Here is a 27,526-nt window from a genome sequence, read left to right as displayed (position 1 = left end):
GGTAGTAAAATCTATTACAATTAACATTTAGTTGCCTCAATTTTTTGACATTCAAAGGCTTTAAGGAATACTTCACCTCCCAAATGTTATGTTATATGTTATGTGTTATGTTGCATTCATGAAGAAACCCTTGTTTTTCTCACGTCCCATCGGTGAACGAAGAATCCAAAAACAGACAACATTCTTGATGAATGGAAGTCATAGGCGACCACATTAATTCTCCCACAACTTCTGCAGTATAATCCAAGTCTCATTTATCCAGTCGTATGCTCAGTACCTCCCAAACACATGCATTTCTGCTAAAACCTTTCTAATTAAGACTGAATTCAAATGAATCTTATCTTTGCTCTCTTCAAAGCCAGACTCCATTGACAAAACCAGTAAAACATAACTGACACAGGAGCTTCTGAAATAGCGCCACCTCGATCTGTTAGTGTGTGTAACTGTGTCACTTTTGTGTTTTTACGTGTTAGTTCGGATTCACTAAAGTCAAACAATAACACAAATGAACTAATTGAGCGCACAGTATATCAGAATGTTTACATATATCAGTGTTCAGCGAGGTAAAATTGCTATTTTATGTTAATGGAGTCTGGCTTTGAAGAGAGCAAAGACAGGTTTCACTTTAGGTTTAATTACCCATCAGACAGGGTTGTCTGTTTGGGAAGTTTTAGGCATAAAACTGGGTTAACGAGACTTGGATTATACTGAACGAGTTGTTGGAGAGTTTGCTGTTAAACGTGGTCGCCGATGACTTCAGTTTATCCAGAATTTTCTCTGTTTTTGGATTCTTTGTTCACCATGGAAGCATGTGAGAAATACTTCTTCATGAATTTAACATGACACAGGGTGAGTAACTGATAAACAAAAGGTCATCTGGCATCTTAAGTATTCCTTTAAAATAGCTACACTGGGGCGCCGATGGCTTAGTGATAGAGCAGGCGCCTCATGTACAAGGCTGTTGCCACAGCGGCCCGGGTTCGACTCCAGCCTGTGGCCCTTTGCTGCATGTCACTCCCTCTCTCTCTTCCCCCTTCACACTTGTCTGTCCTATACATTAAAGACTAAAAAGCCCCCAAAAAATTGACTGAAATTGTGCTGTGAACTGTACAAAAACAAAGTTGAAAAACTATTTGAATGAATGTAAATCACAGTCGAAGGCAGATAAATCCTCCAATATGAAACAGCTTTAAAATGATCTTCAGATTTAGTTTCAGCACAAATAAACAAAGATTCCACTAAATTAAATACCACCAACTGTCTGTTGGTCCCAATAACACTCTTTTTTTTTGTTTGTTTGTTTGAACAGGAGACAAACTTTGAGGGTTTTTCTCACTTTCACTTCCCACACTGCTTCTTTGTTTTCGTCAGGCACTGAATATTACTCAGTGTTTAAATAAAGGCGAGATTATTGTAAAAAGGCAAACACTTGAACCGTTGTTTGTTTTGTTTATGAAGACAGACACATAAAAATATTTTGCCGCTGAAGTCATCTGTAAATTAAAAGCACTTCCTTGTTTCCTTTTTTTAAATACTGATACATGGAGTCAAGTGTTGTTTAATTGATCCGTGAAACGTTCTGAGACGAACATTTCATGAGTCCCATCCACAAAAATCATCAGAAATAAACACACAGCTCTAAATCCCCAAATAAATCTGCTGCCACTGTATTTACGCTTGCATTAAAATCATATATAAATCACTGAGATGCATTATGTTCTCCAAAGAGATGAGATTAAAATATCCCTTAAATCTTCATAAATGTCCTTTAGGAATCCATTTCGAAAAGTCGTCCAGCTCGTTCCCACAGATTCATAAAATACCGTTGGACCCCTAAATGTTGCGGAGTTAAAAGCAATATGACACCCTAAAGTTCAGCTTAAAAATGATATGTAAAGTGCAATGTCACGATAAAGTCATAAAAGGCCTGAAGATTTCAATAAATATTCTCTGTACAACATGTGCACGCGTACTGCCGAGCAGTCCCACTGGCTTTGTGCTGGATAAGATGAGTGGGAGTTAGTGTTCAGTCTGGGCTGTTTTTGGCAGAGAGGAGGACAGTTTCTGGAGTACGGAAGTTGTGTAACGTGATCCACTTTTCAGAAATGTTATACTTTTGATTTAGTGCTCCTGTCCCCTTCTAACCAGTATTCTTCTGACTGCATCTCCGTGAGGCGAGACACCGTCCTCTGGAAGGCGAATGTTTCCTCCTCTCCGCTGAAGATGGACAGACTGCTGGCTTCATCCTGTTAAACCACAGGGTGTTAAATTAAAATTAAATGAGTTGAGTGAGAATCGTCCTCATGGAAAAAAGACAATTCAACAGAAAGATGACAATGTGCTGCCGTCATTACACCAATATTTATTCTTTATTTTTATGTTTTAAAATCTGCAGACCTCACATCATCTTCAAACTTTGATCTTTGCATGTTTACACAGATCTTTCCTTTATTGCACTCGGGTTTTGAAGCACCCATATATACTATGTTTTATGGTTTCCTGTTTAACGAATATTTTCATCTTGTTGAAACAATTTTTCACCTTTTTTAAAGAGATTTTTTGGGGCGTCTCTTTCATCAGTTTACATGGTGAAATAGAGTCCAGGTTGAAAAATGCTGAAGCCATCCTTTAATAGCAGTTAGACACCATTAACAGGGATGGTACATGATTGTTATCACCATGTTATGGCAGTGTAGTGCTGCCGACGTGTATGTTGTGCCAACGTTTATGTAACGCCTCATTTGCTTCTGTGATGCAGGCATGCTGTTTAAAATCAAACACCGGAGCGGCGTGATGCTGCAGTTGTTTGGTTCTGTGTAATAATGCAAAGGTGGCATTGAGAAGGGACTCTTAAGTGGCCCTATGGCGTGATCTCTGTGTAAAAAGGGCCATAGACAGACAACCATTCACGCTCACGTTCACACCTACGGGCAAAATAATTGTCACCAATGATCCTAACCTGCATGTCTTCAGACTGTGGGGAGGAAGCCAGAGAAAACACATGCAAACTCCTCACAGAAAGGCCCCAGCATTTCATGTCACATCTCTCTATTAGTTATTTAGCAGGATATCCCAAAAACTTTTTACAAGATTTCAATGAAACTTGGTAGAAGGTAAAATCTTCGGATCCATGGATTTCTTAATATGTGAGGCTTTTTGGAGCATTTCTCTCTTACCTACGTATCCAATAATTGTTCATCACTATGTAAACTCTCATTTAAATGCAGGTAAAAATTACTGATACCAATTTCTATTATTAAAGTCATACACTAAGAGGATTGAGCATTCTTGTCAGAGGTATACACTTACTTACTCAGTAATAGACCAGAGTTCTGGTGAAGATGATTTCTCACTGGACTGACTAACTTTCCTCTGTGTTTAAACTTCCTTTACTGACAGCCTCTGCCAGTTTAATCATCTACTCTACCACATGAAAAACTGGTTTAGCTGTGAAAACAGAGTCCGCGCTCTCACCCTTTTCAGCCCTAGATCGTCCATCATGATGTGGCTCTCGTCGTGATTGTGATCACCATTGTGTACGAAAATATCCTCCAATGGATGATCTGCAAGAATCACTACCCGCACCTGAAACAAGACAACATTATTGTATTTAAAAAAACAGATGTAGGCCATGTGTGCAGGCGAATAACAGCAGTGTACCTTTTGGTCGTAGAGGGCGTCCACGAGCGTTATGAGCCGCCTGGCTTGAGTTTTCTTGTTCAGCGTCAGTAGAGGAATGTGTCGAATAAAGACGGTGTCAAACAGTCTGGATATCTCCAGATAGTCGCTGGCCCCTAAAGGCTGAAACAGTTACATTCAAACACTGGACGTCACAATAATTCAACCTCTGAAAACACTTATGTGACCTTGGCTAGTGTACTACACCAATTTAATCTGCCATACAATTTCCATTTCCTGGGTTTTAACAAAGAGAGATAAATAATTTGTCTAGAAATGCTTGTTTACTAGAAACTTGTGGCTTAGGACTTAATTTGCTTATGTACTTGGACTGCTTCGGCCTCTACAGAGCCACCTGTGAGTCAGTATTAAGTAAAAATTTATAACACAACCAAGGACTTTAAATTCTGGTCAAGTTCCCAACACTTCAAAAGACACCAAATAGGCTGAAATACAGCAAAAGGTGTATAAAATGATATTTGGTGTAACAGTGCAGCGGTGAAAAGTTCTTCTATAAAGTATATCAACAAGCACACACAGGGTAGACCGCATGTGACACTGTCATACTATGTGACTAAATTGCCTCTGCAGCATACAGTGGAAGGACTTTTTGAGGCAACAACAGAGTTTATAATGACTGTATAAAGGTCATTATGGCTGGACTGTGTCAACTGTATGAGGAAAAAGAAACCCCGCACATTTGTTTTCACCATCAATCTGATATTTCAGGGAAACAAAAAAAATATGCAGGATCATTCATGATGGTATGACAGCTGGATTTTAACTGTGAACAACCAAAACTGGCACAAGTTTTCGCCAGCAATTTGAAAGTCCTGGGAAGAACGAAGAAGGGGAAGACTGCTGCAAATGATCTGTCCATTATGAACACTGCTTAAACCCCGTTTCCACTGAGCAGTACGGTACAGTTCAGTTTGGTACGCTTTTTTTCCGTTTCCACTGTGAAAAGTTGTGGATGGTAACAATGGAACCGTTCCGTACCATCCCCATTTTTGGTCCCCCCTCTGTTGGGGTACCTAGCACACAGATCTGGTACTAAAAGGTGGAGCTGTGAGCACTGCAGTCTGATTGGTCAGTAGAGGACGGTCACTCTGCTCAGGGCTGAGTTGTGTCTGGTTTTGAGGCTCATGTAACCACTGTTCATACTGTGGAGAGTTTTATTAGTAAACTGCAACTATACAATGAAAGGATGTTTTGCTGCCTCTCACAGCAGCTGGAGTCTGAGAAAAAATAACTTAATTCACTGGGCCGACCGCCGCCGACTTTTAAGGTGGAACATTTACTTGTAATGTTACTCAATGCAGGAGTTGACGACGTGAATTCATCAACACACCTTAAATTTTACTGTGGCAACTTTGACCATTACTTTAGTTTTTATTGTCTCTCTTGGATGACATATTCTTTTAGTAATGAGTGCATCTTTATATTCTCGCTCCTGTGGGCTCCACCAAGCAGTGAGTGACAACAACCCTGCCCGCATTTAAGAGTACTGTTTGCAGTGGGAACGCTAGGGTCTAGGTACCATGTCTGAAGGGTTACTTTTGGTTCCAAAGGTACCATACTGAAAGTGTTTGGTGGAAACATGACTTAACAATGTGAGCATAAAAAGTTTTTTGTTTGACAAAGAGCTCAGAACAGGGCAAAGAAATGTAACAAACAGTCTATCCATTAAAAGACATAATAATCCAAAATTAGAAGTCTAGAATGACACATGTAGAGCCATCGTATGTACTGCACAATATGTGTCTAAAACAAGTAAAGGTCTGAGAGACTTACTCTGTCACAGAGCTCCTCAAACGTGCAGTCTGCGATGGTCCCACATGCTTTGTTCAGACCGACTTTCCTGTTGTGAACAATCATAACTCTCGGTCGTGTTACTGTGGAGAAATACAGAATGGCAAGTTCACCATGTGATATAATAGAGTGTAATTTCTGTGGTAATACAGATAAAATTCTGAGCACATTATATTTCAGCTGTAAAGGTCAAATGTAGTTTGAAAGTCTTCTTACTGTCGTTCTGTTTAAAAGCCAGATCATCAAACATCTTGTCTAGCGTCGCCTCTGCATCAGGCTCACTGGAGCTGCAGTGAACGTCACAAGGAAACATTAAAAACACGCACACAACAGATCAACATCTGGCTTTCAATGGAGGATTGTTTCACTTTATGGATTTCTTACAGGAAGTAGAGTTTTCCAGCTGTGGGTTTGTTCCTTTTGCGGTAATCTATCCCAGAATCCAGGCGAAGAGTCTGGCAATATTTCTGCGTGTGAGAGACAAATGATTAACAGGTGAAAATAAAAAAAAAATAGCATTTGTTTTCTAATACATTATCTGCTTTCTTACCTGCAACACAGCAATAAACGGCACAAAGTTGACTCTCTGCAGCCCGTTTTTATACAAGTCTGAGGAGAAAGAGAGGGTCATGAGTTGTTTTAACATTTTTCTACTTACAATTAAAAAGCATAGGGTCATTAAAAGGCATGTTTTAGGTCACAGTGTCCCATTCAAACTTTTTTTTCTATCTTGGATAGCACACGGGGAGATTTAGTCTTTCTTTACTAATTTATCAAAAATTACACACTGATGCAAATGATGTGTGGAGATTTTTTAAATGTTTCGCTTAACATGCAGAATCATCTTTGACACTTAATGGAGGCACACTGTATCACAATTCAAAACATAAATCCGAAGTTGACACGCAAAGGACATTCTAAGTTATCTGGATGCACACTAAGGATGCTTTCACCCCAACCTGTTCAGTTAAACTAACTCTGGCACATTTGCCCAGTAAGGACGGCTGTTTGGGCAGGTATAAAAGCTGTCAATGTAACACTGGTGCAGACCAAAAAAACAAAACGAACCAAGACAGATTGAGACGGCGGGTCTCAGTCCAATATCAACGATATATGATATCAGCTGTGACTTAGTCGAGCAGGGAGAACAGCTTCTGAAAATGTGTTGGATTTGCTGTTACACTCACCTTCAGGAGGACGATTAGACGTGGCCACAACAACGACACCGTTCAGAAACAGATTCTCAAAGAGCTGCTTGAGAATCATGGCGTCAGCGATATCAGTCACCTGGAACATTAAAGTTTAGGTCAAATGATACAAACACAAATAATGTACAGATGCTGTCAGACTCATTTAAATGTCTCTGTGTTGCACTGATCAAGGAGATAATTACCTGAAACTCATCAAAGCACAGCAGACAGGCCTCCTCACTGATCTCCTCAGCTACTGGAGCAATGGGGTCATAAGATTTGGCCATTTTCCCTGCTTTCCTCTTTGGCATGCTCTGCTTCAGCCGGTGGATTCCTACAAACCAAAAGAAATAAAATAATAATAATACAAACTTGGTTTTAGCTCTGTAGGATAAGTGTAAGTACAAATGAGTACACTTGGATATTCTACTCTTTATTTTGTGGTGTAACAGTTCACAAAATGTGAAGTTAGACTGAAGTGCTGTAATTAACTTTATGCTTTCAATACAAAGTGAGAGCTATTTGCTATTTATATTTATCTGACTTTATAAAAGAATACTCAAGACTTTTACTGGACCCATATAAAGAGCCTTGTCAGCAGCATGCCTATATATAACGCGACATAAGCAGTGCTTTAAATGTAACAAAACCGAAATGTGGTGGCTAAAACAGGAAATATAAGTGCTGCCTAAGAAACACAGCTCTGCGTTGTTCCACAGACTTTGAAAATAGCGTGTCGAGATGCTCATTTCACACCAGTACTGAAATGAAAGCATTGAACTAAACCCCCACTGAAACCTGTTCAGATCCTCTCAGGATGAAATGCTGACAGTGCAGAGGACAGTATGGAGGCTTGTTTCTCTTCTTGTTAACATACAGTAAGATATATGGGAAGTACAACTAAAGCTGACACACCAGGCTACTGATCACTCTCAATATGCAGCTTCAGACACCACAATATTAACAAGGATACACAATGTCGTAGAGGCAAAATCACTTTGCACAGAGCTGTTGATTCAGTGGGTTGTCTGTCGCTAATGACGTTAGAATCAGGAGCAACTCGCTCTTTTTGAACAACTCTTAAAAAGGGAACAAGTAAACTCATTTCTGGTTCAGTGGTGTAACTAAAAGAACAAAAAATAAGCTTCAAAAAGCCTTGAGAAACTAATGAACGAATGAATCGGCTCCCTGTTGACACAAAATTCATTCGTTCAAAAGGTAAAACTTATAACGGTCTAGAAGTTTTACACGGTCTATGTCCAAATTATTTCACCCGTTATTTTCAGTATGTTCGTGATTCTCTTTGCATGAATACGAGGGCGAGTGTATCTAATCTGAAACATCCCAATCTAAAAAGTAAAGCAGGTAGAAGCACATTCCTCCAAACAGGATGGGAGGAGAGGAATATAATCCTAAATCAAATTTAATCAGCTCATTCTCTGAACAGTTTCACAAAACAGCTGAAAAATGGATGCCGAGTGAGCTAGTGAAGTGAAACATCCTTTCCAGGACGGGTCCAAGGATTTGGTCTTGTTTATAAAGTGTTTTTATCGTTTTTCATGACTGTATAAGATTGATGTTTAGGTGTATTGGTGTAAAAATGAAATTTAAGTACCATATATTCCTGCCTGCTTCCTAGCCTAAATAAATCATGTGGCTTTACTGTGCATAAGAGCCAGGTTAACTTCAGACTCAGAGAGTCCTCCATGGAAATTAACTCGTTATTCTGCACACGCCATGAGCTAAAGAATGAGTGAGTACAGCAACAGACTCTCATCACAGAGGTACCCAGCATGAAGCGCTGAGCCCCCTGAGCTGAAGCTTGAATCGTGCGCGAAACCCCTGAGAGGAAAACCGAGTGAGTCAGACTCTGGCGTCATGTTGTTGGAACTGTCTGATTCAGAAGTGAGCAGTAACTCTCTGCTGGGCTCGAAGATTCTGGTTCTTTCACTGAGCGTAGGAGCAATGGCTGTCCGAGTACAAACAATATGACAGAGACCACAGCCTTATCATGCCAAATTACTGATGACTGTCAATGTTTGCTGTTCAATCATGGCAATAAAACAACTTATCACTAGGTTATAATTACGTATCACCATGCCCACTTACACTATGGCATTTAAATAGAGTTATTTATTTGTGAGACTGAAACAGCAAAGAGAGGATGTCAGTAAGTGGTGGTTGTGTACAGAACGAAAAAGAGACCTGGCAATGGAGCCATGCTGGGTTCATCTGAACCCTCTGAAACCTGGAGCGACATCCCTTTTCTTGTGCTGTGCTCAGATGCCTTTCACAAGCATTGAAACCTTTGAGCTAATTGAGCTAATTTCTTTTTGAAAAATATGGGGGAAAATACAATGAACAATGTGGTAAGAAATATCCCAGAAATTGCAAAAAAAAATTATAGATTTAGAAAATGATATTTTAAAAAAATAGGGAAAAAAGAAAAAAGCTAGGAAAAGATTACATTTATAATTATTAATATTATTCAATTTTAAAATAATGTTACAGAATAAACTATAATTTTTAAGCACTCTTTCCAGGTGCTTTCCTGGTTTGTTTCTTTTTAACTTTCTTTCTTTCTTTCAATTATTTTTTTTTTTACTAATTTCTTACTCATTTTTTGGGTCATTTCATCTTTTTTTTAAAAAAGAAATCAAGCCAATTTGCTCATGTTTCAAAGGGTTAATAAATAAATAAAACGAAATAAAGTAAAAACAAAAATCTATCTTCTGCTAATGTATCTTTTCTTCCCACTGCACCAAACAGCCATTTGCAGCTGAGTGACCCTCCACGTGGCTTGACTCAAAGCTTGAGGATCTATTTGCCCTCTGGTGGATGTTAGGAGCAAAAGAAAATCAACTATGACAATGATGAACATTATTTGCACCCTCGGTACAAACATGAAGCGTACTCACTTTTATGCACGTCCAACATGAAGCCGTGGAAATGAACCCTCTTCTTCTTTTCAGTTTCAACGTAAGAATAAAACATGTCCATCACCATCGTTTTCCCTGTGCCTGAAGCAACACAGAGGGAAAGTTTAAAACACAAAATGTCGGAGAAATGTAAAATATATGTGAAACTCTGCGGTTGTTCTCTCTTACCAACATCACCGTAGATGTAATAACCTTTAGGAGCCTTTGGTTTGGTGAAAAACTGAAAGACAAAATCAGCAGACGGGTTCTGATGTTACAAAATGATCCCACATTAAATAAGTCTTCAGAAGAACAGACTACAAAACGTAAATTTCTGTAATTAATCATTAAGTTTCATGTTCTTTATAATATCTGCATAAAATAGTGCTGAAGTTCAAATATAGGGGTGACATATATCTAAAATAGAATTAAAAACAGTGCTGTGATCGACAGATAGAATGAATTAACCATTATGTAAACATGCTATGCAGTAATGTGGTAAATGTATGTGACAGCTTAGAGCAGGAAGTTGATCAGCACATAAATATATATAGTACTGTAATGGTTTAACAGCTTGTAAACAGGCAGTGAAATACAGAAACAGAGACATACAGAGATGTGAACAGGTAGTAACATGACATAAAAGTAATAGTAATGTGAGTAACAAGATGTTGCATATCTTGCATACCAGTCTGTGATTGCAAACAGTTATTTTTCCTGCAATGTGCCGCAGCAGCTGCATCTGAGTCGACGTCCAAAACACTCATCGGACAGGCTGGCTCTGTTCTGAACCACCACAGCAGATCTGTCACAGTAACTGGCAGATTTACTGCCACAGAAACAACTGCGATAAATTATACGATTGTCATTCTAAGATCATTTTATGCCGACAATATGATACAATAATGTAAGTACACCCTCTCAAAGAGCAGTGAACTTTTAATTCGACCAGAACTGACAGAAAAATGTGTCTCTGTGTAGTTTTTTTATGCTCATTTGGTTTAGACACGGCGCCCAAGTCTTATAATGCTAAGGAAAACTCTTCTGTTTATTCTGACATGCCGGCTTAAATAATGGTGACATTTTGTAAACAATCACACCTGTACACAAGGGCGATATCGAACAATATATGGACATGACCACGATCATTTTTGCTGACCTCAATAAGTCGAGATAGTAATTATGATGACACGCCTACACTTTGGAGCCATTAAAGGTGGTGGTAGTGGTGGAGAAGAGGATGCTGGATAATGAAAAACACCTCACACCCTCTTAATAACCTCCTGGTCAACCAGTGGGGCATTTTCAGTAAGGAGACTAACAGAGTTCCGCTGTGAGGTCCTACCTCCTCTGTGTCAGGACAGACGGCTCAGGAGGTGAAGCCTCACGTTTCCCCCTAACAGACTAAAGACTAATACGAACATTCTCACCCTGGACTCACACACCTTTCATCTTCTTTAATTATCTGACCAATAACTGCACTCATTTAATTTGACATTTTACTCTGCACAACTTCACCACCTCTCACCTAACACGTCAGTAAAAATCCTGTCATTTATTTAAGCTATTGACACCTAGAGTTGCAATGATTAATCAATCAGTTGTCAACTATTAAATCAATCTCTAACTAATTTAATAATCAAATAATCAGTTTGACTAATTGTTTAAGAAAAAAACATCAACATTCTCCGATTACATCTTCATAAATATGAATATTTTCTCATTTTTTTCCTCCCTTTTGACAGTAAACTGAATATTTTTGGGTTGTGGACAAAAAATGACATTTAACGTCATCATCTTGGGATTTGGGAAACACTGTTTGACATTTTTCACCATTTTCTGACATGTTATAGACCAAAAACTAATAAACTGATCAAGAAAATGATCATTAAGTTGCACGTGTTGTATATTGCTGAATGTTCCATATTATATTTTTGACCACTTTTAAGTCAAAGCTAATATAACCTTTTTTTACACTGCCTATTCCACGCAAAATTACTTTAAACTCAATTTTAAATAACCTTTTTTATCTTTGCACCTCTTGTCTGAACTTTTGCTATTTTAATGGTGATTTTTTTTTTGGATTGTAAATCATTTAGAAATCAATTATACCTTTTATATCTTTTTTTTCACCTCACTCTTTTATTGTAAATCTGTATCCCATATTATATTGATATATTGTTGCTCTGTAAAGCACTTTGAATTCCCCCGGTGTATGAAATGTGTTTTTTTTTTTTTTTTTTGCACATTATTTGTAAATATATCTATACAGGACAAACAGTATAAAGGTAACAAAGGGAACCAGCAATCACTGAGTGTGTTTGTGTCAGTACCTTGGAGATGAAGGATGTCGGTGTGTTGCTGTATCCTCGGAGCTTTTTATGGAGCTGCTCCAGAGTCTGCAGCACCGCTTTCTGATGCTCATCCTCCCGCAGGGTCCCGTCTCTGATCAGCCCGGTGTAGTGATCCAGAGGCCCGGTGAACCCGGCGGAGCTCACCCCGCTCTCCTCCACCGCCGGCTGGGCTTTCACTGAGTAACCTTTATTTAAATGATAGCAGCACAGTTTAACTAGCTGACTCTGTGTGTGAACGTTAACTGACCTGTGAGGTAATGTTGCTGCCGAGGACCAAAGGTTAGTGACAGCTGATTAAATACAAAGGTAAGTTTAAACAGAAGGTCACATATATATTTATAGGAGTAACGTCACCTGGACAACTTTAATATAGTGTAAACTATGGCAGAAAATGTTAAATAAAAGTACAACTGGGTGGAGTTTTAGTAGAAATTAGCTTCAGACCAACGGAAAAACTTTAAACTCCTTAACCGTCACTACGACTCACCCAAAACTGTCCTCACCTCGTCTGCAGAGCTCTGTCAGACATTTTAACAGCTTTCCGGATGAATATTGTTCAGTCAACAGACTTCTGACGCCCAGTAGAGCTGAGGGTGACATCTTTACAGACAGCGGTATGCACACCGCCATCTTGGTTTCAAATTCCCTCAACGTAACTTTATTAGCAAACACATAACAAACAAGAAGCGTGTCTCGCTGTCGGCCAGCAGGGGGCGGAGTTTCACTCAGGCCACGACCCGGGATTTAATTAATGATAATATTTATTATTATTATTATTATAATGTCACAGCACTGCAGGATTATGATAATATTTTATAATTATATATCAACATTTATAATATATAATTGCTGAACAATTCTTCAACAAACAATATTATGAATATTATTAATAATATTAAGTATTCTTAATTTTTTATATTGTTATACACAAATAAATAAAAGGATTTTTAAATAAATAGATAGATAATTAATTTTAAGTAGACAACATGTTTGTGAGCAATATATTTTTTTAAAAAAAGGAAATAGATAAACAAGAAATTATTGAAGTCATAAAATAGTTTTAAACTAAAAATAAATAATTATTATTGTTATTATTAATAATAATAATATCCATATATTTGATGATTTAAAAATGTATTTATCTATTTATTAAAACATCTGTTTATTTATTTTGATATTAATACATTTACAATAAGATGATAATAATAATAATAATTGTTGTTATTATTGTTATCATTTTTAATATATTTGTTAATTTTGAAATATTTTCTTGTTCATCTATTTCCTTTAAATATATATATATATATATATATATATATATATATATATATATATANTCTTGTTCAGTTTTTATTGTGAAGAATATGTTGCTCTTATGGTTTCTTTTATAACATGTTTGTTTTCCTTAAAACCAAAACTAATAAATATTCTTTTCTTCTTTTTTTTTTAAACACAACAAAGCATTTTAAAGTAATTTACAAAAGACATAAAAGTCATTAAGATAACATTTAAAAAACAAGACATAAAAGGATATATTTAAATAAGATTTTAAAACAGTAAAATAAAATAGACGATTAAAAACAAGCTTAAGTTGAATAAAACAGATTAAATAGAAGGATCAGAATTGCAGTGCAGGGTTTGAATGAATATTCTTTTTTTATTAAAAGCAATGGCAATAAAAAAAGCTTTAAGTCTCTTTTTAAATGAATCAGTTCAAAATGTATTTTCTGAAAGAACTGCAGCAGCTGTCGAGGCCATTTAATTGTTTATTTATTTCTTAATTTAACTTTTAATTTTACTGAATATATTTGGATTTTAGACATTAGGGAAAACAAATCATCCAAAGACCTTGAGCTTTGGGAATTGTTACAGGCATTTTTTAAATTTAATTATCTTTATACTTAAGTAAAAAAATAAAGATACATTAATTGAAAATAAAAAATACTCATTAGTTGCCATCCTAATCACAATCATGCACAATAGGGTCTACACACACTACACCTCATTTGTTATTATAGAATAAATGACTGTACCCTGTACGTAGTGTAGTAGCATCTACTGAAATGCCCAAGGAGATAGGAAAATCAAAGTCCCATGGTGTTAATTTAGGCTAAATTTAGAATATATACACCTGCGTCCAAGTCATGAAATACCTAAAATGACCTTTTGTGTTTCATGTGGCAGAAACAGGGACTGCAGAGAAACTGCACATGATGCAGATCAGTGTTTACGGCAGAAATCATGTTGAAAAGGCAGAGACGAAAATATGCAGGGGACAAATTCATTAATAGATAAGCAAGACACTGATTATGGTTATTATGATATATTATTTAGAACTGCAACTGATGATTATTGTTATTATGGATTCATCTGACTGTTGTTTTAGTGTATTAAATGTTACAAAATAGCCACAGTAATGATTTCAAATTGATTTTTTTTGTTAACTAACAATCCAAAATGCAGAGATATTTAATTTACATCACATTTTAGAGGCTGAAACCAGAGAAAGGTTTGCAGTTTTCACTTCAGTAATAACTTAAATATTGAAGATAAATGTCTTGTCAATCAAAATAATGAATATAGCTGCAACTAGTAGTCATTTCCATCATCATTTAACCTGCCAGTTGTTTTCCTGTTTAATCGCTTTGACTATAAATACAAAAATAGTGATAAAGGTTTGTTGTAATTTCCCTCAGCTCAAGATTTCTGTGCTTCATTGTCTTGTTTTGTTTGAACAACCCAAAACCCAAATACATTCAATTCATTATCATGTTTATTGTCATGTATGACTAAAAAAGCAGTAAATCTTCAAATTCAAAAAATAAATATTTCGTATTTTTGCTTAAAAACAAAGACGTAAACACTGTTGCTGAGGCATGTTGTGTAAATTAAAATAATGTATGATAACTACAATTTGAATAATATATCTAGGGCTTAGTGTCACAATACTGACATTTCTAACTTCAATATAATACCTGACATTCAAAATCGTTTTTGATAACACAGAAAATTTTGGCATTGAGGGCATATGATTTAAAAAAAAAAAAAAGATCAAAAGATGAATATAAAAATGACATAACGTGACAACGATGACTTTTCTTTTCTTGGTTTGTAGTAGGGAACAGCATAGTGACTGTAGTACACATTAATGATAAGAGAAAGCGAGACAGAGCTGCGGGTACTGGTGCATCAATACTGCTTAAACTGAGCATTGAAACTGTTTCACATATTCAGAATCAATATGTATCAATAAATCAATATTTATGACAAATCTACCAGGGCTGCAGTTTTAAATATATGTATATTTTTAGTATTGACTAATATGCAGATTATTACTGATAAAACAGTCAGGAAATATGTCAAAGTTCATGTCCTTGATTGCTTTGTTTTGTTTGACCATGAGTCCAAAACCCAAATATATTCAGTATATTATCATTTGATGAAGAAAAGCATTGATTCCTGACATCTGAGGAGCAAATATTTGGCATTTTTGCTTAGATAAATAACTTAAATATTGTTGTTGATGAATGTTATGTCAATTGAAATGAATCAACTAATTGTTTCAGCTGTAATATTGTATTCAGCTGCAATATCACAGCCTAATAGCAGTTTGAATTATATATGTAGGCTGAAATTATTGATTAATCTGCAAATTATTTTCTTAATTAACATTTTGCCTACACAAAGCTCAAGGTTTGTGTCCTAAAATACGTTGTTTTGTTCGACATCAGTCCGTAACCCTAATATATTCAGTTTATTATCATGTATGACAAAGAAAAGCACCAAAATCATCACATTTAAGAAGCAATTATTTGGCATTTATACTTACAAATGACTTTAATGTTGCTGCTGACAAATGTTTCAGTTCTAATTTTGTGATCAGCTGTAGTATTGCATAGGCTAACTGCAATTTGAATAATAAATCCAGGGCTGCAACTGACTGTATATATTTATATTAGCAATTAATATGCAGATTAAAAACAAGGATCATGTCCTCAGTTGTATTCTTTTGTTAAAAACACAAATATATTCTGTTTATTATCATGTAAATCCTCAAATCTGACCAGCAGCTATTTGACATTTATCCTTAAAAAACATATTATAATGATAATTTGATTATCAAAATAGATTGTTTTTATTTTGATGGATTAATCTAGTAACCGTCAAAGCTCTAAATTTATCATATGTCAATAAATATATTTATAAAATCTGCAAGAATAACATCTGACAGCTGCAAACCTGCTGCAGAAATCAAGAAAAATAACGTTGACACTTTCTGATGAATCTTCTCATTAAAATTAAAGACGGCAGAAACTCTGTCCGCGGTCTAATTATACCTCCACAGCACTGAGCAGACAAAAAAACATGGCAGACAACCGACGGGGTGTTACAGGGGCTTACAGGCTTGTTGCCATGACAACAGAGGAGCCCTTCTCCCTCACTCACTCTCTCTCTCTCTCTCTCTCTCTCTCTCTCTCTCTCTCTCTCCGTCTCTCTTTAATGCACACACACACACTGTCACTCTCTCTCTCTCTCTGTCTGTCTGTTGTACACACACACACACACACACACACTCACACACACACACACACACATATATATATACAGTATTACAGTGGAAGCCGCCTGCTTTGAGATCCGTGCTCAGGAAAAATATAGGAAACACAGGAAGGAGTGTAGGGACACTCCACATCTGTTTTGGATGGTGAGTGGCTGCTGACCGCTGATTGCTTGTTTACATACTGTATCCTTTTGATAAATCTGCTTTAATTTTAAAACAAGAGACATTTTTGGAGGCATGAATTAATCATTCGTGCTGCACGGGAGATTTGCCACATGTTTGTTTTTTTGCTGCTTTTTCCTTTTCTTTTTTTTCTTTTTTAAAGATTAGGGTGGAAGCTGTCATCGTAATGGTAATTCATAGCTGGGTAGCCATGGTGAAGTCAATTTCCCCCTCCCTCTGCCACTGCTGAATGCATTAGTCTAATGAGATGTCTGCAGCCTGTGTGCCGAGCAGCAGCAGCAGCAGCAGCAGCAGCAGAGGCAGCAGTGTGTTAACCAAAAGGGGGGACGAGGAAAAAGCCACACACAGCAAGAGCAAGATGGCTTTGCCTTCATTGTTAGGGATCTAGCTTTATGGTCACCTTTAGGCTCCTGGGATTTAAGACAAAAGGGCTTGGCTCTTGGGTTTTCACAATAGAAGACAGCAGGTAATAGACCCCCCCCTCCTCTCTGCATCTCTCAGGTTTATTAGTGTGTTATCAGTGCAGGATGGAGGTGCTGTTTCCTCCACAGCTCATGCATGGCTGCCTTTTGTGTTGTTTGCTTATGATGGTGCTCTGCTAAATGCTGCTCCTCTCACCGCAATGCTCAGCTGAGTGTTCTGCAGTCTCAGTGTTTGGATGTTTGCTGTTGTTCACCTTTCTGCCTCCTCTGTGTCTGCTCTAAATTGATGCTAATGCTGCTCTCTGATATGTAGTTGCCAAGGAGGAGGAGGAGGAGGATTAATGTGCAAGTAAAGTGCATGTTTTCTTTGCATTTCTGTAGCTGGAGCTCAGTTGCTTGTTTTCCTTTGTCTCCAGCTCCAAATGAGTGTACCTGCAGCAACGGCACAGAAATCAGACGGCAACAACAGTGAAATGCAATCAGCTGCAGTGGCTCCCTCCTTCATCCCCAGCCAGTCGGGGAAGATACCGGGCAGGAAGAGAGGGAGACCCCCGCTCCGCAATGTCGCCAAGATGGATTTTCCAAACCGTTACCCTGAATCGCTCCCTCCACTCAAAGTGCCAAAGAAGAGGGGGAGAAAGCCGGGCTTCAAGGTCAGCCACATGAGGGGGAAACCGGAGGGGGATGAGCTGTGCTGTGTGTGTGGGGATGCAGTGTGTTTAAAAATGCATGTGTACACAGAAAGACAGACACAACGGCTCCATGCCCTTCACGTTTTGTGGGACCCCAGTGTAACAGAGAGAGACTTAACATCTGTGAGGCTTTGTTCTGCTGTAGTCAGATGTTACTGAAATATTATTATGTCAAAAGAGAAAGTCATAATGTCTGTTTTTTATCCATGAATACACAGAATGTATCATCTGTGGCTTAAAAACTACAGTTTTATACAGATTTGGTAGCCTGATTATTCTACCATCCCCCTCTCTGCATGATTCAGTAAATAAATGATGCCTGAAATAAACACAGGAATACAAAAACTTCTTCTCCCACAGCTCAAACCCAGGATGGTGATGACACCGTTGGCTATCTCTCCACCCAGCAGCACCCCTGAGCCCGATATGAGCTCCATTCCTCAGGATGCTGCCACCATCCCCCACTCTGCCACGCCCCAGGTGCTCACAGGTAAGACACAGAACTCTCAAACCACACATAAGGGCTCATTTATGCTCAAAGTTAGATACATATACGGACAAGGATGGAGTCCTCTGTTCATGCTGCGTTCATTTTGCCTGTATCCATTTTCTGATAGCTTAGGGATACGGTCGAAACCGAGCAGTACCACTAGAGATCGTGGGAGGTAGTGTAGCCTTGTTCTAGCGAGATACAACTGTAGGAGGTGAGGAAGACCTTTGAAAATTGCTGACTGAATCAATAATAATGAAAAGAATTCTTCATCCACACCACTGTCTACAACATTGCCTCTGTTAAAAGCCACATTATTACGACCTCCTCCATCGTGGCCACCTTTGTTGTTGTCTGAAGCCTTTGCTGCGCCCTTTAGTGCCATCTATTGGCTGTTTTATGTCGTCATAAAGGACAGATAGAAGTACGAGGGCAGTGACGTTACAACGTTTGAAACTGATGTGTCTATTTTCGTACGTAAAGGGAGTATGAATGAGCCTTAAGAGGAATTAAAGGTCCAGTGTGTGGGATTTAGTGGCATCTAGTGGTGAGGTGGCAGAACTGAAACTCCTCCTATGTGCCAGGTTTGTAGGGGAACTATGGCGGCCAACGCAAAAATGCAAATAGAGAGCAAGTGTTTGGTTTGTCTGATCTGGGCTACCATAGGACAACATGATGGACTCTGGACGAGGTCTTGCTCTGTATGTAGACATAAATGGCTCATTCTAAGGTTACGAAAACACAATGATTATTATTTTATGGTGATTGTAAATGAATGAAAACATAGTTATGATTATTAGATTCCATATCTGCCAATAGATGCCTCTAAATCTTACACACTGGACCGTTAATAGACTTCTTGTCCTGAAAATCTCACCACGATTTGCTTTGACTCTTAAAGATCATTAAGATAATTTAGGTATCTCTTCTCCATCCCTCATCCACCCAAACCTGTCTCCCCCTCTGTTTTCCCTGCCCCAGTCTGTATCTACATCAACAAACAGGCCAACACTGGCCCCAACCTGGACAGGAAGAAGATCCAGCAGCTCCCCGATCACTTCGGACCCGACAGACCCTCTGTGGTGCTGCAGCAGGCGGTCCAAGGCTGCATCGACAGCGCCTTCCAGCAGAAAACAGTGTTCACTCTCCTCACGCAAGGCTACGGGGGAGAAAAAATATCAGGTGTTGTACAAAGACCTCCCTCAGGTGTTGCTTTCTATTTGTTCTGTTGTTTTTATTTCAGCACTTTACCTGAGGTGGCACTGTGTAGCAAACATGCATTAGTAAAGGTTTAATAACTGAGACTATGATGTTGTTTCAAGTGGTTCCTCCTGTTTTGCTCCTCCAGCCACATTTGATGGGAAGCAGCACCTCCTCAGCCTCCCCGTGGTGAACAGCATCGACTATGTGCTCCGCTTTCTGAAGAAGCTCTGCCGCAGCTTGCACTGTGAAAACCTCTTCAGTGATCAGCCCATTACCCAGCACAGTGGTGGCTCCTACCAGTCGGATGGTACGTCTGAATCTGTCTAATAGAAGCTGCTGTGCAGACATAAACAAATTATTTGAGCTAATTCTGACTCTAATCTCGTCTTTAGCTGAAACATCGATGGCCGAGGACTACCACTTAGACCAGTCTGACGGCAAACGCTACTCCGTGGACCCCGGCGATTCTGCTTTCAGCTCCATAAGCTCGTCCTACTCGCCAAAGTCCTCCTACGGGTTTCGTTCGTCACAGCAGTTCTCCAATGGCTCGGCCTCCATGAGTATGTGCAGGCAGTCGTCCACCAGCCCAAACACGTTCCCCGAGAGCAACAGGACAGGTGAGACAAAGCAAAGATTGCTTCGATGGATTTTTCTCTGAGGTGTGAAAAGTTAAGCACCTTTCTATTCTGTGTTCTTCCAGGAGGTTATAATGCATCTACAGAGCCCCAGGAGTCCAAGGCTCCACCCAATAAAGACCCATCCACCTGGTCTGTGGAAGATGTTGTCTGGTTCATCAGGGATGCGGACCCACAGGCTCTCGGCCCTCACGCAGACGTCTTTAGGAAACATGTAAGTTCATGGTACTCTTGTTCATCCAGTGGGGATTCTTCCTTTGTCGTCTATTCCTGGCTGATTTGACACCATCTTCTTCTTTCTGCTGCCCCTCAGGAGATCGATGGAAACGCTTTGTTACTCCTAAAGAGCGACATGATCATGAAGTACCTCGGACTGAAGCTGGGGCCGGCCTTGAAGCTTTGCTACCACATCGACAAACTAAAGCAGACTAAGTTCTGAAAACCCTCTACGATATATTTCCCCTCCTTGAGTCCAACAATACATTTGAAAAGGGACCCCAGGACTGTGGGCCAACGGGAAGAGAGGAGGGTCCGCAAGCATGAGGTGCATCACAAATAGGTTGCTACTTTTAAGGTTAAATGAACTCATTTGTGCTCAGAAGGAGCAGGTAACAGTAACTTCTTTGTAAAAGTATGCTATAGGTGAACTAAAAAGTCCAAGACAGCCGCACAAAGAGTGACATCATCAAGTAATACTGCGCAGATACAACTTTATCTTCAGTCGTTTATGAATCTGTTGCTAACAAAACATTAGCATTTTAACATTAGCAAGATGTGGAAAAGTAGGCGGAGAGTAGGGTCCAACTTAATGCTTACATTATTGGGTTAACGTAAATGTTAGCTTCTTCTAACAGGGAACAGGTGTTAACATAACATTGAAATAGCATCACCGTTTAAGCTGATTTGGCTAACTTGTCAAATCCAGCTGTTACGAAGCAATATTAGCTTAATTTAGAGACATGTTTCTAGTCACCTGATCAATGTAAGTCTAATTCACTCTTGTTTTACCTCTGTTTTGGTCTTCACTGACTCCTGAGGGAAATATTTGTCTCTTTAGCTGCTGAACGCTCTACTAAGTTCACTAGCTTGTTGCTAACTGTGCGTGTCTGTTGTGTGGTGCTGAGCAGGTGGTGTACTGTGGGTTTTTAGAGCTTTTACTTTGCTGTGACCAAAAACAGCGTGAGTGGTGAGAATGAACCAAAACAGTAAATTTAAGGACCCGACAGCGTCCCCTAACGAGCTGAAACCTGCTATAATGCTCTGTTGAGCCGAGGCAACTGCAGATTCAGTAGGTTCATCACTATGACTATGATACTACTTTGCTTTTACATTTCCACTGATTTATTATTGTCATTCTAGCTACTTTAAGGGTCTGAGTAGGGATGTAGGGAACGACAAATTCCCCTAATATTTAAACTGAGGTTTAAACTTAAACTAGTTAACTAGTCTAAAAGTAGGAAACACTCAGAAAACAGTCGACATGGATCACAATTTAATCTTTAAGAGTAATTGTCCAGAGAAATATGTATTGGTGGTTCCCAACTGGTGGGTTGCGGGTCCATTCTGAATGGAAAATACAGGCTTTATTTTAAAGTACATTGAATTTCTCGCACAGCTTTTATTTTTAAGAGGTGTTTCCTGCTATAGAGTAAGTGACTAATGGACAGCTACTTAACAGAGACAAACTAGCTTGACGACATAGCCAAAAGCAAGTGTGACGCTAAATATATTCAACTGTGTGGACCTTGAATCTGGTCCCTGTGACTGGACCAGTTAGGAACTTCTGGTCCATATTAAAAGAGCTATTTGAAATTCTTAATCACATTTTGTAATAACCAAATTGTGTGTTAAAGGCCCCTGAAATATGTGGCACTTTGCACTGTGTATTATGAACATTGCATATTATCCTACAAAATATGGCAGCTCACTAAATAAAAGTTAACAATGACGTTTTGAAAACAATCTTTAGGAAACATGCCTGCACTCGCATAAAATGATAACAGTTTAGACCAACTAGTATTTCTAGGGCAGACTAGCATGGGTAGTGTGTTTAATCAACTCTGCAACGGATGCACATCCCTAGTTTTGAGCAGAGAAACATTCAAATCTGGTTGAGTAAATGACGGAGGGGACTGCTAAAGGAAGTGACACACCTCATACCTGTAAACCTACCCTCTTTCCCTTGGCTCACAGACTTTGGGTCGTCAGACGTGAGGTCCACAGTCGTTGGACCCTTTCGGTACATTTTACTGAAGATTTCCATGATGTCATGTAGTGATAATCACAAATTCACCCCTCTCTTTTTCTCTCTTTACTTACTTACTCTACTTTTGGCACAGATTTTGAACTAAAAACCATCAGATTGTGGAATGCATCCTTCATACACGTTAACATTATGTAACCAGTAAAAGAAGGCCAGTGTAAGGAAAGGTGTTTGTCTCACAAACCTTCATGAGCAGCACATCTGTCTGCTGCATGCAGATTTCATAATATATATATATACATATATATATATTCATCATCTGACAAGAAATGTATAACAGAAAACACTTTATACCTTAAGGAACTCTCACTTTGTCAGATCTCACCATAGGATCTTGTTTACCCGTGTTTACCGAGCTGAAAACATATCTATAACTGTACTGAGAAACGGTGCATTAAATACTACATTGCTTTTTAATTGAGAGATTTAGAAAATCATTTTGATACTATTTTTTCACATTACTGTGTAACAAGAAAAGTAATGTTCCCATTGGATTTTTGTCATTCTTTTTTTATTATAATTTTAATATTAAAAAACAATATAACCTAAACAAATCATAGCCTACATAGAAAGACAGTCGCTCTCGTGTTAGTATATATAAAGAAAAATGAGAGCATTGTGAACGTGATATATTTATGTTTCAATATGCAAGATTGTTACATGCCAATTATCTCCGCAGGCACTTCATGTGTACTCATAAGAAGGTTTTTTTAAATTCATATGTTTCTATGTTTTTATTGAGCATCAGTGTTGATACGGAAGCTGTCAAAACACACGAAACACTTAAATGTTACACTGAGAAAACTTAAACGGCCATGTAAATGGGTATATAATATAGTATTGCTTTTGTATACCACTTTTGGTGTACAGTATGCATCCTTTTTTAATCAATTAACCTTTGTAAGTGAATGCTGCTGTAAAGATACTACATGTAAGCCATGCCTAGTGAGATCAAGCTAAGGTGTTTTATTTTGAAAATCACTATGAATAAGAGTTTTAGAGAACGCTGAGTGGATCAGTACTCTATGCTGGTGCTAAAGTTATCTATGTATTTAACTGTTTGCTTTTGTGTTTGTGAGATGTAAAGGAAATCTTATGTGTATCCTGTACTGTATGTGAGCATTAAATTAAGAAATCAAGTAATGAGAGATTTGAGTGTTTCAGACTTTTCATTTCCTCCATTTTAGTGTCTGTATTCTGACGGAATATATTGGAGGTTATCTTTTGTTTTTATAATTAAATTTAAATGGATCCAGATTTGGATGTGGGTCCACACATCTGAGAATTATTTTGGCTTGGAGCTTCATCTGTGCTTCAACACACATGATTTGACAAAGGTGACCTATATCTGTGGCTCCCAAACTGGTGTCCTCCAGGGGTCCTTACTGGGGCCTCTCAGGGGTCCACATATATCAGGAACAGATTCACATCTCAGCCCGATCGCCAGAGGAACATGTTGGCATTGAACGTTTTTGCAAACCAGGGATATGTTACTTTTTACTTTTCATACATATCATATCAACATTTCTAAGGTGGTGCAGTTTTGACTACATGTAGTCTATATGAACTGACGTTATCATTGGGAGGTTGAGGGGATGGTGTGATAGGAGATGGTGAGATAGCTGCCAAGCTGCAGACTACTGTTAGAGATCAAGAAACAACAAAACCAGTTGTTTTTTTAGCCACATGTTGTGGTATTTCTAGTGACAGTGGCACCCAAACTGGGTGGTTTTTAGCTGCACATCATGGTATTTCAAGTGGCTTCGGTGCCACAAAAACTGTTTTTAGTGAGACTTAACAGCATTTCCAGCAGCGACTTGGGCAGCAAAACTAGGTAGAGCTTAGCGAGACTTAGCAGCATCTACGGCAGCGATTGTGCCACCAAAACGAGGTAGTTTTTAGCAAGAGGTAGAGGCATTTCCATCAGTGACTGCGGCACCAAAACTGGAATTTTTTAGCGAGAAACTGCTGCATTTCCAGTGGCAACTATGGCAGCAAAATTGGGTATTTCTTAGTTAGACCTCCCAGCATTTCCAACTGTGACAGCAAAACTAGGTGTTTTTTTGCAAGACTTTGCAGCATTTCCAGCAACAATTGAGCTACCAAAACTGGGTAGTTTCCAGTGGTGACTGTGGCACCCAAACTGGGATTTTTTAGTGAGACACTGCTGCATTTCCAGTGGCAACTGTGGCTGCAAATTGGGTATTTCTTAGTTAGACTTACTCATTATTTCCAGCAACGGCTGTGGCACTAAAACTAGGTGTTTCTTAGCGGACTTTGCAGCATTTCAAGACATGATTGAGGCACCAAAATTGGGTATTTTAAAACAAAACATACTTTTTTTTTTTTAACCATAACCAAGTGGTTTTTCAGTCTAAACATGACCACATCTTAAACACAGGATTGTCGAAACTTAAAGAAATAATAAGCACATAAACGCATCAGCTGAAATAATTAAGCTGTTAAAGACATAGTTTCATATTTCATGGGAAAAAGCTTTTTTACATTCTTACTGAGAATAGATGGAAAGATCAATGCCACTCTTATGTTGTGAAGTTAAAGCCTGCAGCAGGTTAGCTCATCTTAGCATAAAGACTAGAAACAGTTGGAAATAACCTGTCTCTGTCCACAGGTTTAAAAAAAAATCCTCCTATTAGCACTTTTAGTATGGATATGTTATAATTTGTTTAATCCCTATAAAAATTGAAGTGTTAACATAACACATTGTGCTTTTGCAGGGCCATTGACTATTTTGTAGCCTGGAGCACTGACCTCCAAGACTTCTGCTGGTTGCCAGGCAACTGCATCCAGCCATGAGACAGTCAGCTAGAGCTAGCTGTAATTCCCTTGCATTTAGGCTAAATCTTAAGGCTTTAGAACTTCAGGCTGGGAAATGAAACTTACAGATAATTGCACCACTAACAGCATGAATAAATAACTCAATCAGCAAAACAAATGTTGGCATTGTACATTTCTGTAAACCATGAATACGTTACAATTATACGTTATTATGTAGCCGATACATCGAACGTTTCTTTACGTTTCAACAATACTGTGGTTAACGTGGTTAGATTTAGGCACAAAACCCACTTGGTTATGGTTAGTAAGAGACAGTGTCGTGGCACTATCATGGCAGGAAACACAACAATGTCTTGGTAAAAACCAATTGCTTTTGGTGGCACTATCCCAGGTGGATGCCTCATGCCTGGTGGCTAAAAAGCTCCTATAGAAAAAACAGCAATGACTCGCTAAAAGTCAATCTCTTAGCACTATCCCAGCAGGAAACGAAGTGATGTCCCAGTAAAAAACATATGTTCTTTGTAGCACTGTCCCCAATGTAAACACAGCTATGGGTCACTAAAAAACCCACACATTTGGTGGCTAAAAGCTGCTAGAAACACAATGACTCTCTAAAAATCAACCAGTTTTGTCAACACATTCTCACTCCAACCTCGTCACATATTGACGTTTGGTCACGGACTTTCCACATCCTGATACGACGTGAAAGGCACCCTGGGTGTGTTGGTTGTTGACGTTCTGGGACGCCGTGTCAAGTTCTGTCTGTTACATGCATTGTCTTCTTTCAAAATACACTTCTGTTTGCACAGGAAATTTACTGTTTACATACTGTTTACCTTTTACATTTCAAAATAAACACATTACGTCAGTACAACACCGAAATTGACATTTTTTTTCCTCCAACATCTAATGCACGTGGTTGGGTTTAGGAATAAAGAACAGGGTTTGGCTTTATAATCTTACGGGACATGAACACTGCACTCCTGGGTGAAAGTTACTGTTTGTTGGATCCATCCGACCACCCTACTCAGACTTTCGCCGCCATACCTTTCATTATAACTATAACAGCAACCGCCCGTGTATCATGCCACCATATCATCGTGTCTGACGCCACAAGTCACTGCCAAAGTGTCCGATTTCGACAACTTTGGAGCAAGACCAGGTCGGACCAGGCGTCTAATTGAGACAGGTGTTCATTTGTCAAAATGTGTAGCCACACAAACTGGCTTTTAATTGAAGTTTTATGGTATGGGGCTGGGCTGAGGTAGCCTAGTACGTCAACCCGGTCTCACTCCGAAGTCGTCCAAATCTGGCACTTAAGGCAGTGAGTTGCAGTATCAGACACTAGCTATGTTTCCATCCAAAAATGATTCGAATCATTGGGAAATGCGCATTAAAAGAAATACGAATCCTGTGTGTTTCCATTAAATGTACGGACTTTGGTGAAAACTACGAACTCGCGCAAATTTTCCGCAGAACCAGAAACAAAACAAGTCTTGCATTCTTCTTCTTCTACGTTTCCTGGCAGTTGGCAACCAGCTTGTAAATACATTACCGCCTTCCCGACCCAGAGTGTGGATATCACCATGGAGAGAGGTGCGCTACGTCAGACTTAATTCGAACGTAACTGTTTCATTCCCCCGTTTTGTGAAGGGGATCGGGGGATTTTAATTCGAATTTTGTTCCCCCGTTTTGTGAAGGGGATCGGGGGATTTTAATTCGAATTTTGGCATTTTCATCATAATTTTCCGATGCGATACTTCTAGATGCGCATCTAAACAGGCTGATGGAAACATGGCTACTGACGAAAAAAGCCATCCCTTAACATCGGCATGATACTTGGCCGGTCGCTGTTAAGACACATGGCAGTGTTGGGGGAAACAGGGCGGGACAAGAACTAAAGTTAAGGTGGCGAAAGTCAGAGTAGGACAGGCAGGACGGGTGGTGGATGGGTCCAACAGACTTTTGCCTGAGAGAGTGGTTATGTCCCGTAAGATTATAAAGCCAAACTCTGTTCCTTCTTTCCTAAACCCAACAACGGACTTTTGTTGCCTAAACCCAAACACATGCCTCAGTTGTTGGAGGAAAAAAAAACAATTTGTGGTGTTGCACCGTTTATTTTGAAAGAGACTGTATGTAAACGTTAAATTTCCTGTGAAAATGGAAGTGTATTTTGAAAGTTAAATTTCCTGTGAAAATGGAAGTGTATTTTGAAAGAAAACAATGCATGTAACAGACAGAACTTGACATGGCGTCCCAGAACGTCAACAACCAACACACCCAGGGTACCACTCACGTCATATCTGGACGTGGAAACCAAATGTCA

The 27,526-nt window shown here is 38.7% G+C and overlaps 2 protein-coding genes across 4 annotated transcripts; one reads left to right on the top strand and one right to left on the bottom strand.

The window, feature by feature from the left end:
- Window positions 1-1,433: 1,433 nt before the first annotated feature.
- Window positions 1,434-12,624, bottom strand: afg1la (AFG1 like ATPase a). The gene is made up of 13 exons (XM_050061813.1): window positions 12,456-12,624; window positions 11,932-12,137; window positions 9,788-9,839; window positions 9,599-9,700; window positions 6,884-7,014; window positions 6,678-6,777; window positions 6,041-6,099; window positions 5,875-5,957; window positions 5,707-5,777; window positions 5,473-5,573; window positions 3,661-3,801; window positions 3,475-3,585; window positions 1,434-2,246 (listed from the first exon to the last, which is right to left on the bottom strand). Exons 1-13 carry the CDS (start codon window positions 12,580-12,582, stop codon window positions 2,109-2,111), a joined length of 1,422 nt encoding a protein of 473 aa, XP_049917770.1. The 5' UTR covers window positions 12,583-12,624; the 3' UTR covers window positions 1,434-2,108.
- Window positions 12,104-23,549, top strand: LOC126400839 (sex comb on midleg-like protein 4). 3 transcript variants are annotated; one of them, XM_050061817.1, is made up of 8 exons: window positions 12,104-12,258; window positions 17,535-17,771; window positions 18,171-18,300; window positions 19,282-19,482; window positions 19,649-19,810; window positions 19,896-20,120; window positions 20,204-20,352; window positions 20,452-23,549. In XM_050061817.1, the coding sequence occupies exons 2-8, from the start codon at window positions 17,541-17,543 to the stop codon at window positions 20,575-20,577; spliced, it is 1,224 nt and encodes a 407-aa protein (XP_049917774.1). In that variant the 5' UTR covers window positions 12,104-12,258; window positions 17,535-17,540; the 3' UTR covers window positions 20,578-23,549. The 3 variants fall into 3 exon arrangements, with proteins under 3 accessions (XP_049917774.1, XP_049917771.1, XP_049917773.1); XM_050061814.1 differs by lacking the exon at window positions 12,104-12,258 and adding an exon at window positions 16,561-16,657; XM_050061816.1 differs by lacking the exon at window positions 12,104-12,258 and adding an exon at window positions 16,823-17,162.
- The last annotated feature ends 3,977 nt before the right edge of the window (window positions 23,550-27,526 follow it).

The sequence above is a fragment of the Epinephelus moara genome, chromosome 14 (assembly GCF_006386435.1).
Source record: "Epinephelus moara isolate mb chromosome 14, YSFRI_EMoa_1.0, whole genome shotgun sequence".
In the NCBI taxonomy this organism is placed as follows: domain Eukaryota; kingdom Metazoa; phylum Chordata; class Actinopteri; order Perciformes; family Serranidae; genus Epinephelus; species Epinephelus moara.
The sequence above is the reverse complement of the archived record's forward strand: the minus strand, read 5'-3'. Positions and strand labels throughout refer to the sequence as shown.

Excerpts from the sequence above, each read along its gene's own strand:
- LOC126400839 (XM_050061814.1), top strand. Across the intron at positions 18,301-19,281 it reads CACGCCCCAGGTGCTCACAG|TCTGTATCTACATCAACAAA; the intron begins GTAAGACACAGA and ends TCCCTGCCCCAG. Across the intron at positions 20,121-20,203 it reads CCCCGAGAGCAACAGGACAG|GAGGTTATAATGCATCTACA; the intron begins GTGAGACAAAGC and ends GTGTTCTTCCAG.
- afg1la (XM_050061813.1), bottom strand. The coding sequence starts at position 12,582 with ATGGCGGTGTGCATACCGCTGTCTGTAAAGATGTCACCCTCAGCTCTA. Across the intron at positions 12,138-12,455 it reads GACAGAGCTCTGCAGACGAG|GTTACTCAGTGAAAGCCCAG; the intron begins GTGAGGACAGTT and ends ATTTAAATAAAG. Across the intron at positions 3,802-5,472 it reads TTGAGGAGCTCTGTGACAGA|CCTTTAGGGGCCAGCGACTA; the intron begins GTAAGTCTCTCA and ends TAACTGTTTCAG.